Below are 15,956 nucleotides of genomic sequence, written 5' to 3' on the forward strand. Positions count from 1 at the left end.
TCAGAGAAGGAACCAACAAGCCAGGGGTAACTCTGAACACGATGCTGCCACCACCATGCTTCACAGTGGCAGTCGAGGTTCCTTTCTGCCAAATGTAGTGTTTTGATCCACGGCCACAGAGTTCGGTTTTGGTCTCATCAGCCTCGAGAACTTGTTTTACGTTTGTTGAGTCTGTAACATGATGTTCACAAACTCCAAACAGGATCTCAGATGACTTGTAACCAGGCTTGTAGTACTCGAGTCCGACTCGTGCCCTAATTTTAAGGACTCATGACTTGACTTGAGCACTGATGACTCGGACTCGTGCATGAACTGCATTCAGACTCGTAAATTGGAGACGAGGACTCTGATTTTTTCTTTGTTTTTTGTAACGTCATAATAATTTGACGTAAGATATTTATATCTAAGTTAATTTTTGTACTAATTTTGTGTAAGAGTGTCACACCTGTGCGCCTTGGCACGTACATCAGATAGACTCTCAGGTGCGTGCCGGACAGCGCGCACGCCAAGCGGACTCTCGCACGCACTGTAAATGACTCGCACCTGTACAGGATTAAGGCGCAATCAGTGCGCTGATATAAAAACTATGAAAACACACTTACTTTGCGAAGTATTGAGTTGCGTTGCTGACACATTACCGAGCCTTATTTCCTTGTTTGGTTTCCTGATCCCTGATTTCCTGTTTCTCGTCTTTGATCCTGCCGAGTCTATGATCGCCTGTTTGTGCGTCGCTCGACCTATCGCCTGTTTCACTGTTTTACAATTTTGCCTGCCGTTCTGGATTGTTTACCGTCTTCACTTGTATTAATAAACACACCTTCTGCACTTACATCCGTCTCCCAACCGTCTCTGACAGAATACTTCACCCTCCCTGATAAAGAGAAGCACATTCACCTGTTCATACACCATGTTCAGGAACAAACTAATGTTAATGGCACTGAAACAGACACCGTCACATGGTGCAGTTGGAGTCTTGTTCTCGGACTTGACTCACTTTTTTTTTAATGTCTCGGACTTGAACACTGGGGACTTGAGACTGGACTCGAGGTTTAGTGACTCGATGACACCACTGTATGTGGCCATGTTTAAAAACGTTTAATGAAGTGACCAGGTTATGGATTTCATACAACAGCGTCTCCAGTCTGAGTTGTTGATCTTTCCAGCTCCTTCAGAGTTGTTCTCGGCCTCTTGGTTGCTTCTTTGACTCGTTCCTGTCATTCTGCAGGATGTTCAAAGTTTGGGATATTTTTATAACCAAACCCTGATTGATATAGAGTACGTTCTCTCAGACTTGCTTTGGTAACTCCTTGGTCTTCATGATGCTTCATGTTCTCAAACAAACTCTGAGCTTTTCCAGGAACAGGTGTCTTTATACTGAGATCACGTGACACTCTAATGCAGGGGTGCCCAACCTTTTTTGACCCGAGGTCTACTTTTCAGTAGCCAACCCCTCCGGGGTCTACCAGTCCAATACCAACATTTCAAACCACAAACATCGTCGCCAGCCTGCAGTAACTTCACAACAACACAATACTACTTTGTTTACCACTTTACTTTATGTCCACATAAGCATAAAGTAGGCTACAAGTTGACAGACTTATAAGTAGGCCTACATCAGTAAAACATAAGTACAACAGATTTGGACAAACACTGCCATGCAATCATAATAAGAACAGTCCATCACAAGTTGCAGGTGGCAGAACAGGCCAGAAATTGAAAAGTCCATTACAAGTTGCAGAACAGTCCATTACGTTGCAGAACAATACTATTGGCATAATTCCACAGACAGCAGACAATCCTCCAAATGAGCCGCTTCCTATAACAACAGACACACACAGACCACATTACACGTTGCAGAATAATACTGTTGGCATAATTCACAGACAGCAGACAACAATCCTCCAAAAAATGAGCCGCTTCTTATAATAACAGACAGACAGACAGACAGACAGACAGACAGACACACAGCCATAACTGCCTACCTGTGGGCTGGGTGAGACGATGCGCTGGGCAGAGCGGAGGCAGCTAGTGGGACACCTGGCACTGGGAGGAGGAGGCGAGCTTTTCGTAGGCAGGAGTGTAGGTACTGATTGCAAGGCGTAGGCAGGCTACAAGGTGGTCGTCAGTCATTGTTGATCGGTACTTGGACTTTATAATTTTCATGTGCGAGAACGCACACTCGCACAAATAAGTGGAACCAAAAAGAGCTGTCAGGTTTAAAGCACATCTTCGGAGATTGGGGTATTTCTCATCCAACAGCAGCTCCCAGAACGCTGCGTGCTTTCCAGGCGGGGCCGATGTTGATTTGGCTTTCATGACAATGTCATTTTGCAATTTTAGAATCTCGTTTTCAATCACATCGCGTTCCAAATCGAACAGTGATTTGACTTTGTCAGCAATGTCACCAACAGCAACATTTGCACCAAACGGATTACACATGTAGGTTGCTACAGGTTCGAGGGTCGCAAAGTCAGTAAAACGCCGCTCAAATTCTGACGAGACGTTCTGAACATGCTCCATATAGCGGTCAATATCAAGTTGCGTCAGCCTTTTACCTTGACTTTGTAGTTCAGCATGCATATTTGGAAAGTTTGTGTGCAGGTCGCGCTGCTGCAGCCGCCGTGACATGAGCTGTAGCTTGCTTTTAAAAGTGTTCACAGAACTCATCATCTGGACTACGTCTTTATCTTTACCCTGCAGGTCTACATTCAACAAATTGAGTTCGTGGGTGAGGTCGGTGAGGAAAGATAAATCTAAAAGCCACTGGTGGTCATTTAGCTTGTCATGATAATCTGCATGTTTAGACAGCTTCAAGAATTCCTTGATTTCTGGCAGCAGCTCTGTGAATCTGGCTAAAAACTTCCCTCTGCTTAACCACCTGACGTCTGTATGAAGCAGCAGCTCGGTGTGCTCAGCGTCGCTTTCTACCAGATGTGCACGGAAAAGCCTTCTCTGAAGACTCCTGGCGCGCACTGAACACACAATCTTCATGCAGATATCCATCACGTCTTTCATTTGAACGATCTTCCCGCTTAGTGCTTGCTGGTGGATAATACAGTGATAATTCAGAATGTCTGGAAAAGACTCACTTTGCTTGCACAGTGCTATAAATCCATTTGTGCGGCCTATCATAGCAGGGGCACCGTCAGTGGTTATAGAAATCAGTTTAAAGAGCGGCAGTTTTGTCTCGCGGGCGAATGTCATGAAGGCATTGAAAATATCCTCGCCTCTCGTTTGTCCTTTTAGTGGCAACATGGTCAGTAGCTCTTCCCTGGCGCTCATGTCTTCGAAAACCATTCTGATGAAAACACATAACTGAGCCACATCCACCATATCAGTTGACTCATCAAACTGCAGAGAGAAGCATTCACATGCATCGATGTCCTTTCTTAGCTGCTCCTCCACGTCCACAGCCATTACCTCACATCGCTTTGTAGTGGTATTGCGGGACATTTGTACATCTTTAATCGCCTTCATGATCTCCGTTTTATTTTTAAAGCCGTCAAATAGGCTATCCGCGGCCTCCAGAAAGCCTTCCTTCCACGCCTCGCCGTCTTTGAATGGCTTCTTGTGTTTAGCAAGGATGTGACTAGCCCGATATGAAGCAATTGTTGCGGCCTTCGACTGTTCATTAGGTCTGGTGAATTGTGCCTGCTGCTCAGACAGGCGTGCTTTCAGTTCCTTGAGTCTTGCGGCACGTAAAGGGGTTTTTGCGGGGTATTCCTTCTCGTACTTCCCGGCGTGCATCGTCTTGTAATGACGCTCAACATTCGCTTTTTTTGCCAATCCCACCTTTGCATTGCAGATCAGACAAATGGGCGCTTTATTAAAATAAACAAAAAAATAATCTTCCTCCCATTCAGAGTGAAAATGATAGGTCTTGGGACGTTTCGGTTTGCTCGGGCCCTCCGCCATGTTAACCCGTTGCTGTTACTAGGCCACTGCCGGGGTCAGCTGTCAATTTCCCATAACGCACGTGTCACTGGTAGACTACACATGCGCACACGCACACACATACAGCCAGCCGGTGCGGTTGCGAAAATTGCTTTTTTTCCCGTTTTCCCCCCTTTTTTTCTTTTCCCCCCCAAACCTCCCGCGGACGACTTGTGATCAGGCCGCGGGCGACCGGTCGACCGCGGGCTACTGGTTGGGCACCACTGCTCTAATGCATCATGTCCATTCAACTAATTTTGCGACTTCTGGTTAAGATTTTCAGCAATGGGGTTAATATTTCTCTTATCACATTTACACTACCATTCAAAAGTTTGGGGTCACTCAGACAATTTTGTGTTTTCCATGAAAAGTCGCACTTTTATTTACCACCATAAGTTGTAAAATGAATAGAAAATATAGTCAAGACATTTTTCTGGCCATTTTGAGCATTTAATCGACCCCACAAATGTGATGCTCCAGAAACTCAATCTGCTCAAAGGAAGGTCAGTTTTATAGCTTCTGTAAAGAGCTAAACTGTTTTCAGCTGTGCTAACATGATTGTACAAGGGTTTTCTAATCATCCATTAGCCTTCTGAGGCAATGAGCAAACACATTGTACCATTAGAACACTGGAGTGAGAGTTGCTGGAAATGGGCCTCTATACACCTATGGAGATATTGCACCAAAAACCAGACATTTGCAGCTAGAATAGTCATTTACCACATTAGCAATGTATAGAGTGGATTTCTGATTAGTTTAAAGTGATCTTCATTGAAAAGAACAGTGCTTTTCTTTCAAAAATAAGGACATTTCAAAGTGACCCCAAACTTTTGAACGGTAGTGTATTTTTTTTATTTGTAAACAGTTTAGCAAACTCTACTGATTTTATTCTCGAACTTCAGTATCATGGGATATTCTGCGTAGATTCATGAAATGGCCTCCAGGTTATAACAGTACAGTGCAGAGTGAAGGTTCAAGGGGGGTGAATACTTATGCAAGCCTCTTGGAGGAAAATGACCTTGAAATGTATCTTTGTAATATTTGTATTTTGAAGATTAAGATGTTTTTAAATGCATAATTGATGCCAACAGAATAAAAACAAACGCACACTGTGCGAATGTTTGAATATTACTCACATAAGGCATCTTTAATGGAAGAAAATTAAACTGTGTTCCATAAAACAAGCTGATTTTAAATTAACACAGACATAATGACAGAAATGACTCCAGATCCATTAGGCGAAATTAGCCGTGCCTTCAGATCCATAAATCGAGGCGCTAATTTTCCCACAGCTGTCAGTTTAAGATGGATTGCACATGCGTCTCTGATTCTGCTGAATCATTAACATACACTGCATAATTACCATCTTTTTTTTTTTTTTTTTAATTTTGAAATTAACTCCTGACCAGAATCAGTCAGATCATTAGGGTTGACTGTTGATTAGTAGGGTTTGCTGTGGAATTTGGGATTTAAATGTAATTTATGGGTTTGTCCACCAGATGGCGGTAAAACATTCATTTTGAAGTTGTGATCAGAACTCATGACTCCAAATCCTGGTCTTCTGAAATCAGACATACAGAATTAGTTTTATTCAGCTTCCTTTCACCCACGAATGGTGTCAAATGGGTCATTTATTATTCTACATGTGCTTTTGTGTTAAACAGGAAGAGAGCTTTAGTATATTTTCTCAGCCGTTCTGGTTTTTCTGGTTTTTCTTTCTTTCTTTCTTTCTTTCTTTCTTTCTTTCTTTCTTTCTTTCTTTCTTTCTTTCTTTCTTTCTTTCCTGGATGCAGTATTCACTCCAGTGAACTCACTTCATTAGTGAAGGATGACACCTCAGTGCGCCCTCTGAAGTGACAGGATTGGACTTCCTCTCTAGTCCACTCTCTTTCTCACTACTTCTTTTCCAAATCAACACCAGCAGCCACCTGACCACACAATCTGTAGTGCCCCGCTGGTTCCGACTCGCTGGCAGGAGAACAGACGATCCCTAAACCCCAGATCTCGATCTCTGATGATTCATGCATGCTGGAGTTGTGATGGCCTGCTGAGAGCAGATGAGCCCCCATGTCCCTTAAGGTCTTTATAAAAAGGAAGAAAAATGGAGATTATTTTTTAACAGCTATTGAGAACCATGGCAACGTCACCCATTGGCATCAAGATCGATACAAGACACCATGGATTTGACCTTGATGCTTGTGCTGTGTTTCTGTCTGTCCCAGATGAGATGATTCATATCGATTCACATAGAGCTGTTCTGATGCAAGATGCAAGTGTGATTTCATGACAGTGTTTCAGTGATACAGTGTGATGCAATATGATTCAGTGATATACTGTGATTCAGTGATTCAATATGATTTAATGATGCAATGATTCAGTGATACAGTGTGATTCGGTGAGACAGTGATTCAGTGATACAATATGATTCAGTGATGCAGTGTGACTTTGTGATACAGTGTGATTCAGTGATACAATGTGATACAGTGTGCTTCAGTGATGCAGTGATACAATATGATTCAGTGAGACAGTGATTCAGTGATACAATGTGATTCAGTGAGACAGTGATTCAGTGATACAGTGTGATTTAGTGAGGCAGTGATACAGTGTGCTTCAGTGATGCAGTGATACAATATGATTCAGTGATGCAGTGTGACTTCATGATACAGTGTGCTTCAGTGATGCAGTGATAAAATGTGATTCAGTGATACAATGTGATTCAGTGAGGCAGTGATACAGTGTGCTTCAGTGATGCAGTGATACAGTATGATTCAGTGAGACAGTGATTCAGTGATACAATGTGATTCAGTGAGACAGTGATTCAGTGATACAATATGATTCAGTGATGCAGTGTGACTTTGTGATACAGTGTGATTCAGTGATACAATATGATTCAGTGAGGCAGTGATACAGTGTGCTTCAGTGATGCAGTGATACAATATGATTCAGTGAGACAGTGATTCAGTGATACAATGTGATTCAGTGAGACAGTGATTCAGTGATACAGTGTGATTTAGTGAGGCAGTGATAGTGTGCTTCAGTGATGCAGTGATACAATATGATTCAGTGATGCAGTGTGACTTCATGATACAGTGTGCTTCAGTGATGCAGTGATAAAATGTGATTCAGTGATACAATTTGATTCAGTGAGGCAGTGATTCAACGATACAATGTGATTCAGTGATGCAGTGTGACTTCATGATACAGTGTGATTCAGTGTTGTAGTGATACAATTTGATTCAGTGTGATTCAACGATGCAGTGATTTACTGACAATGTGATTCAGTGAGGCAGTGATTCAGTGATACAATGTGATTCAGTGATGCAGTGTGATTCAAAGATGCAGTGATTCAGTGATACAATGTGATTCAGTGAGGCAGTGCGACTTAGTGATACAGTGTGATTCAGTGAGACAGTGATACAATGTGATTCAATGATGTGATTCGGTGATACAGTGTAACTTAGTGATACAGTGTGATTCGGTGAGACAGTGATTCCGTGGTACAATGTGATTCATTGAGGCAGTGATTCAGTGATGTGATTCAGTGAAACAATGTGATTCAGTGACAGTATGATTCAATGATACAGTGGAGTTAGTGGGAGGAAACTCACACAGACACAGGGAGAACATGCAAACTCCACACAGAAAGGCCCCCGTCGGCCGTGAGGTTTGAACCTGAAACCTTCTTGCTGTGAGGCGACAGTGTTAACTACTACACCACCATGCCAGTGTCAGTGTGATTTCATGATTCCCTGTGGTTTGGTGATACAGTGTGATAGTGTGCTTCATTGACAGTGGGATTCGTTGACAGTCTGATTCAGTGAGATTCAGTGATCCAGTGATTCAGTGATAGTGTGATTCAGTGAGATTCAGTGATTCACTGATGCAGTGTGACTCAGTGATACAGTGAGATTCAATGAGATTCAGTGAGATTCAGTGATACAGTGTGATTCAGTGATACAGTGTGAATCAGTGATTCAGTGATACAATGTGATTCAGTGATCCAGTGTGATTCAGTGATACAGTGTGATTCAGTGATAGTGTGATTCAGTGATCCAGTAATTCGGTGATACAGTGTGATTCAGTGATCCAGTGATAGTGTGATTCAGTGATTCAATGATCCAGTGATAGTGTGATTCAGTGATACAGTGTGATTCAGTGAGATTCAGTGATACACTGTGATTCAGTGATCCAGTGTGATTCAGTGATACAGTGTGATCCAGTGATTCAGTGTGTTATGACCCAGCTCAAAGGGGTATTGAGAAGTAACATAAAACCAGCTGGGAATGGTAATAAACAAAGGATATTTATTAATTGAAAATTCAAATTGTGATAACAAAAGGAGGTGAGGTAAAAGGGAACAAAGGGCAAACGAGTGCTGTTTAAAAGAACAAATAAATATAAAAAAAGGGAACTCCAAACGGAGCCTATACTAGTCTTATCAAACAAAATGGAAAACAAAAAAAAACCACTATCTAATTCAGCAGTCTCATCTCATCTCATTATCTCTAGCCGCTTTATCCTTCTACAGGGTCGCAGGCAAGCTGGAGCCTATCCCAGCTGACTACGGGTGAAAGGCGGGGTTCACCCTGGACAAGTCGCCAGGTCATCACAGGGCTGACACATAGACACAGACAACCATTCACACTCACATTCACACCTACGCTCAATTTAGAGTCACCAGTTAACCTAACCTGCATGTCTTTGGACTGTGGGGGAAACCGGAGCACCCGGAGGAAACCCACGCGGACACGGGGAGAACATGCAAACTCCACACAGAAAGGCCCTCGCCGGCCCCGGGGCTCGAACCCAGGACTTTCTTGCTGTGAGGCGACAGCGTTAACCACTACACCACCGTGCTGCCCCTAATTCAGCAGTCAATAACAAAAAAAAAACACATAAAACAGCACCCCTAACTAGTGTGATTAACAGAAATCGTCTCAAGTGAATGCAATCAGTGCTAAAGCTAAACTAGTCCCTGCCCAGTCCCAAAACAATTATACCGACCTCCACACTCCTGAACAAGTTAACCACTGTTAACATGTATGAGTTTTCGAAATAACCATGCGAGCTTACAGTCAATACAATTCATACAACAACAACAAAAAAAAACCCGCTCGGAGACTGTGCCACTCCCAGTTTAAATAGCGGGGATACTGAGAATCGTGTCGTCTAGTTGGCGGTACGTCGGGGCTGGTCAGCCAATCGCAGTCATACACATCCTGGTGCCGGTTCAGCTACTCCTCCCGCCTCCCACACTCGAGGCCAATCAGAGCCCAGCACCTCCATCCTATGAGAAGGAGCACAGCAAGAAACACGCACACAAAGGCTCCACCAGGTCCACACGGTGGCAGCCGTAACACAGTGATACAGTGTGATTCAGTGATCCAGTGATCCAGTGTGATTCAGTGATCCAGTGTGATTCAGTGATTCAGTGATACGGTGTGATTCAGTGAGATTCAGTGATACAGTGCGATTCAGTGATACAGTGTGATTCAGTGATCCAGTGATAGTGTGATTCAGTGATACAGTGAGACAGTGTGATTCAGTGATACAGTGTGATTCAGTGAGATTCACTGATAGTGATAGTGTGATTCAGTGATCCAGTGACACAGTGTGATTCAGTGATCCAGTGATACAATGTGATTCAGTGATCCAGTGATAGTGTGATTCAGTGATCCAGTGTGATTCAGTGAGATTCAGTGATACAGTGTGATTCAGTGATCCAGTGTGATTCAGTGTTTCAGTGATACAGTGTGATTCAGTGATAGTGTGATTCAGTGAGATTCAGTGATCCAGTGATTCAGTGATACAGTGTGATTCTGTGATTCAGTGAGATTCACTGACCTAGTGATACTGTATGATTCAGTGATCCAGTGATAGTGTGATTCAGTAAGATTCAATGATAGTGTGATTCAGTGATCCAGTGTGATTCAGTGATCCAGTGTGATTCAGTGATAGTGTCATTCAGTGAATCAGTGATACAGTGCGATTCAGTGATACAGTGTGATTCAGTGAGATTCAGTGATACAGTGTGGTTCAATGATCCAGTGATACAGTGTGATTCAGTGATACCGTGTGATTCAGTGAGATTTAGTGACACAGTGTGATTCAGTAATAGTGTGATTCAGTGAATCAGTGATATAGTGCAATTCAGTAATACAGTGTGATTCTGTGATTCAGTGAGATTCACTGATCTAGTGATACAGTATGATTCAGTGATCCAGTGATAGTGTGATTCAGTGATACAGTGATAGTGTGATTCAGTAAGATTCAATGATAGTGTGATTCAGTGATCCAGTGTGATTCAGTGATACAGTGTCATTCAGTGAATCAGTGATACAGTGCGATTCAGTGATACAGTGTGATTCAGTGAGATTCAGTGATCCAGTGTGATCCAGTGTGATTCAGTGATCCAGTGTGATTCAGTGAGATTCAGTGATACAGTGTGATTCAGTGAGATTCAGTGATACAGCGATACCGTGTGATTCAGTGAGATTCAGTGATCCAGTGTGATTCAGTGATCCAGTGATAGTGTGATTCAGTGAGATTCAGTAATACAGTGATCCAGTGTGATTCAGTGATCCAGTGTGATTCAGTGATCCTGTGTGATTCAGTGATAGAGTGATACAGTGTGATTCACTGAGATTCAGTGTGATTCAGTGAGATTCAGTGATACAGTGTGATTCAGTGATACAGTGTGATTCAGTGAATCAGTGATACAATATGATTCAGTGATACAGTGTGATACAGTGTGATTCAGTGATCCAGTGATACAGTGTGATTCAGTGATAGTGATACCGTGTGATTCAGTGAGATTCAGTAATACAGTGATCCAGTGTGATTCAGTGATCCAGTGTGATTCAGTGATCCTGTGTGATTCAGTGATACAGTGATACAGTGTGATTCACTGAGATTCAGTGTGATTCAGTGAGATTCAGTGATACAGTGTGATTCAGTGATACAGTGTGATTCAGTGAATCAGTGATACAATATGATTCAGTGATACAGTGTGATACAGTGTGATTCAGTGATCCAGTGATACAGTGTGATTCAGTGAATCAGTGATACAGTGCAATTCAGTGATACAGTGAGATTCAGTGATACAGTATGATTCAGTGAGATTCAGTGATACAGTGATTCAGTGAGATTCAGTGATACAGTGATACAGTGTGATTCAGTGATACAGTGATACAGTGTGATTCAGTGATTCAGTGATACAGTGCAATTCAGTGATAGTGTGATTCAGTGATACAGTGTGATTCAGTGAGATTCAGTGATACAGTGATACCGTGTGATTCAGTGAGATTCAGTGATACAGTGTGATTCAGTGATAGTGTGATTCAGTGAATCAGTGATATAGTGCAATTCAGTGATACAGTGTGATTCAGTGAGATTCAGTGATACACTGTGATTCAGTGAGATTTAGTGATACAGTGATACAGTGTGATTCAGTGATAGTGTGATTCAGTGAATCAGTGATACAGTGCAATTCAGTGATACAGTGTGATTCAGTGAGATTCAGTGATACAGTGATACCGTGTGATTCAGTGAGATTCAGTGATACAGCGTGATTCAGTGATAGTGTGATTCAGCGAATCAGTGATACAGTGCAATTCAGTGATACAGTGTGATTCAGTGAGATTCAGTGAAACAGTGATAGAGTGTGATTCAGTGATCCAGTGATACAGTGATACTGTGATATGGTTTTGTGTACCTCCTTCACTGGGACTGATAAATGCTGAAGCTACACCTCCTTTACTTTGACTGGCATGCACACAATTCATGCCTACTTCACTGAGACTGACAGACACAATAAAGGAGATGTGACCTTTGTCTGTCATCCACAGTGGACACACCTCCTTCACGTTGATCATCATCCACAACGCTGCGTCGCTAATGAACCGTGGGGTCGTCACAATAACCTCCATCACCACAACACCCTGCTGTTTATTAGTTTCCAGTCACATGACTTATTCTAACATTTGTTATTACTCCATGTAAGAGCTATTGTCTCGAATATAAAAAAGAAAACACGACAAGATGGAGGCAAAGGAGCACGCTGATAATTATTCATCATTTTTTTCACTCACTTCTAACCAGTGTTTATGATTGTTATGTGTTGCCTTGTTATGTGTTTTGCTTCCTTGTAATTAAACTCATTATAATGTCATTGAACAGACATCATAGCCCCACCCACATTTGAATACATTACTGTTATATGATTGTTGCTATGGTTACATCTCATCGTCATTGCTCTTGCTCTTTTTCTTAACTTTTTAATAAAAAATATTTCCATGCACCATCAGCCATAAGTCATTATGTGGTGTGTAAAAGCCACATTATTATTATTTTTTCTCATTATTTTCATTTAGCTGTGCTTATAGTATTGCCTGTGCTTGTTGTCATGGTGACAGTTCAATAACTGACGTGATATCAGGGTGCAGTGATCATTATTATTTTTTTTTTTATTTTCACCAATCAGAAACAATAATTTTCCACAAAAGGGGTATAAAATTATAATGACATTTTTAATGATGTAATTTCATGTCAGAAAATATATTTTTTTGTTTTTTTTGCCAGTATTCTGATCAAGGTGTGTATGTGCACTCGGATGACATCATGACAACTGACTCCAGGTTTTAACACATGACTTTAGTCGAAGAGTGTAAATAAATGGTATTCCATATACTACAGACAGTACATGACCAGCTGAATAACCCGATCCGATAACTGCTGGAATCAGATAATGATCAGATGATCAGTCTCACACTTCCACAGTCTCAGGTTTGATCCTGAGCTCAGGTTCCTGTCTTTATTGTAGGTATTTTGCATGTTATTCCCATGTGTGCATGGGTTCCTCTGGGTTCTCCGGTTTCCTCCTGCTGTTCAAAAGCATTCAGCGCCCGGTGTTCCATCAATTATATATTTATCGGACCCTTAAGAGTTCTTCAGTTGCCTCTTTAAGCCGAGGACTCCTTTGACTTGAGAGCCGAAGTCTTGAGAAAACATTATTGAGGCTGAAAATTCAGTCTGCATGGTGAGTGTGTGATTAGGATCAAGTGTGTGTGTGTGTGTGTGTGTGTGTGTGCGCATGTATGCACCATATTCCTTACATAGAAAAGGAAAACAACAGCCACACGATTACCAAACTGTTATCACACCACAGCCTGTGAGCTCCGAGATCCTGACACGTGCACACATTTCACCCAAATTCACATCTCAGGAGGCTTTGCTTTCAGCAGTTAGCTTCACTTCAAACATCTCAGCATCTTCTAAAAATATCAGTCATCATCATGAACACACAGTGTCTGCTCGACAGCACTTCTTTTCAGGTCACAAGAAAGGAAGGGAACCTGAGACTGGGTTTGTGTGAGTAATAATGAAATAAAACGTGGGATTAGTGCTCCTGTGCATGCACAACATTTAGAAGATATAAACTTCAGATTTCACTCCTGCCTTCTGTGCAATTTATATTAATCATCAGTCAAGTGGAGCGTGGGTATAAAGTGAAATTTCGATAACGGCGAGGGCTAACATCGAGCCGTCCCTTCGTTTTTGATTACTCCTATTTTCTTGCTGCTCTCCTGACTGAGGCTCGGCCTATGCTTGTATTACAGACTTTAACGGTTGATCTGATTTTGCTGGCCGTGTCTCTGAAGCTTTATTATAAAGTGTGCAGGGGTAGCTCGAGTTAGCCGAGGCTGATGAATACTCATCACAGCTTCATTATGTTCTCCTGATGTCTCGGGTGAAATAACAGATAAAGCAGACGAGCTGGAATGGATGCACAGAAGTACATTTTGAGTATGAATACTACCTGGGTGCGATTTGCTGGGGGGGATGGTGGGGATCATCCCCCCCTCTGGTTTTTATCTCTGCTGAAAAAAAATCCTCGGGGACAACCCCGTCAATAAAACAAACAAACTAAAAAAAAAGTTGACATGACAGGCATGTTGTGACACAGTTTTCTATGGTCTACATTGCACTCACTTTCAAAATGACCCGAAGTGGCAGCTTTGATGTTCACGAACGTCCCCAGCAAATAGATACATTGTAGATAATAACAATATCTTTGTGTTCTATGCAGGGATGCAAACAGTGCGCCTTTTGGCGGATGCCGCCTTTTTCACGGCCGATTTTTTTTTTAGAGGGGGCGTTGGAGTGTCTGATTATAATTTCAAAGTAAATTCTGTATTAAAATTACTAAATAAGCAAATCTGTTACAGTCCATGAAACAGGAAGTATAAGGATGAGAAAAAAACAGTTTAAATCGGAAAGCTGCGCACAATGTGAACTGCGCCATCAGAGCAAACTGTTCATTTAGTATTCATGTATTTTAGTGATTTTCGAGTCACTGTCCATTTAATCCGGAGGGAGAGAAACATCACAGCAACGCGACAAGCAATGCGAACTTTGTTGTGTGTTAGTGTTCGCGTATTTAGTCGGAGAGATAGGAAGATGAATTTACTATCTCTGGTTTAGTGTTCGTTTTCATTTAGTGTTATTCATTTGATATCATTGAATGTTATTGAGCTGTTAGCCTATTGTTACCTTAATTTTGTGACGTTTCATGATAAAAAAAAAAAAACATCCCCCCTTCTGGTTTTTTGACAAATCACACCCTGAATACTACTATTCTGTTACTAATAATAAACTTAGTGCAGAAGACATTTTAAGGTTACGCTTTTTTTAGAGCTTTCCTTTGATATCAGAATTCAGGCCTTTTTCTCCTGCTTCCAGCAGATACTGTAGAAATGGGGTGCGAGTGGCTGTGTGTCATAAAGCTACAGTCATAAAGCACTTTCTGAGCTGACTTAGAGCATCATAAGTGGTATGTCGACATGACAAATATCAACAACATGTCATTAATTTAACGTCAGGTTTATTTAAAAATTAGCATATGAAGAATCTAGCTAGAATCTAGAATAAACTGTAGCTCTGTGAAGCTCTGTGTAGCTCTGTGTAGCTCTATGAACACCACTCTTGGGTAAAGTTCTGATGTTCGTCATGAATTATCTAGAATGTGGCTTTGAAATGTAGCTCTATGTTGCTTTATGAACACTATTCTTAAATAAAGCACTGATGTTTCGTAACCCAAAGAATATGCCATGATACCTACATGTAGCTCTATGCAGCTCTCTAAACGCCATCTTGAAATAAGGTTCTGATACCAAAAATATTTGGTGCTGCTATTCAAAACCAGTGCTCATAAAGCTACATGACAGTTTCTGTCAGTTGAAGACTATACACTCACCAGCCACTTTAATAAGAACTTCTTGTTGTTGATTCTAAGATCCCTGTTCTTGGCTGCAGGAGTGGAACCCAATGTGTTCTTCTCTTTTTGTTGCATGCTGAGATGCTTTTCTGCTCACCACGGTTGTAAAGAGTGATTATATGAGTTACTATATCCTTCCTGGCAAAAAAGCTCGAACCACCTCAAATCTGTTGTGAGGGAATTTTAATGGATGAACATTATTATTCTCTGTGTTTCTGTATGTTGAACTAAAGTGGCTTAGTTACTAAGAAGAGATGTTTTTCCACATGTTGTAATCGCTTTTCTGTGACCTTGGTGGTAATAAGCAGGGAGCTTGAGCTCTCCCTAACTCACATCCGCCTGCACATACCAGAGCACGCCAGGTGCACGCTTTAACAAAGCTTCATAGAAAATCTTGAGTCAATCACGTGAAGACACAAGCAGTGAGCGAATGCTTTCAGAGTATAATAGATAACATTCCTAAAACACAACTCAGAGTGCGCGTACTCTCGGCGTCATCAGAAGTGATGTCTTCTTCTATTCTTCTCTTTCCTTTCCTATATCTTTATATGATCTACTATAATAAATGACTGAAAAGACAACTGTTAAGCGTTCTGAAGTGTTTATTAGAAATTTCCATTACAATTTTGCGTCCCTGGGTGGGCCCTATGCGTCTGATCCTCGGACGACGGAACACTCCCAAGGCTACGGTGTGGAGCTGAGAACTCGAACGAGAGACCAGACCGTCAGGGCTCACCGAACCAGTAAG

General features: G+C 41.7%; 1 protein-coding gene across 1 annotated transcript; it reads right to left on the minus strand.

Moving 5' to 3' along the window:
- Nucleotides 1-2,025: 2,025 nt before the first annotated feature.
- Nucleotides 2,026-3,747, minus strand: LOC132890322 (general transcription factor II-I repeat domain-containing protein 2A-like). The gene has a single exon (XM_060927134.1). It carries the CDS (start codon nucleotides 3,745-3,747, stop codon nucleotides 2,026-2,028), a length of 1,722 nt encoding a protein of 573 aa, XP_060783117.1.
- Nucleotides 3,748-15,956: the final 12,209 nt, after the last annotated feature.

Source organism: Neoarius graeffei, chromosome 8 (assembly GCF_027579695.1).
Source record: "Neoarius graeffei isolate fNeoGra1 chromosome 8, fNeoGra1.pri, whole genome shotgun sequence".
Classification (NCBI taxonomy): domain Eukaryota; kingdom Metazoa; phylum Chordata; class Actinopteri; order Siluriformes; family Ariidae; genus Neoarius; species Neoarius graeffei.

Excerpts from the sequence above, each read along its gene's own strand:
- LOC132890322 (XM_060927134.1), bottom strand. The coding sequence starts at position 3,747 with ATGCACGCCGGGAAGTACGAGAAGGAATACCCCGCAAAAACCCCTTTA.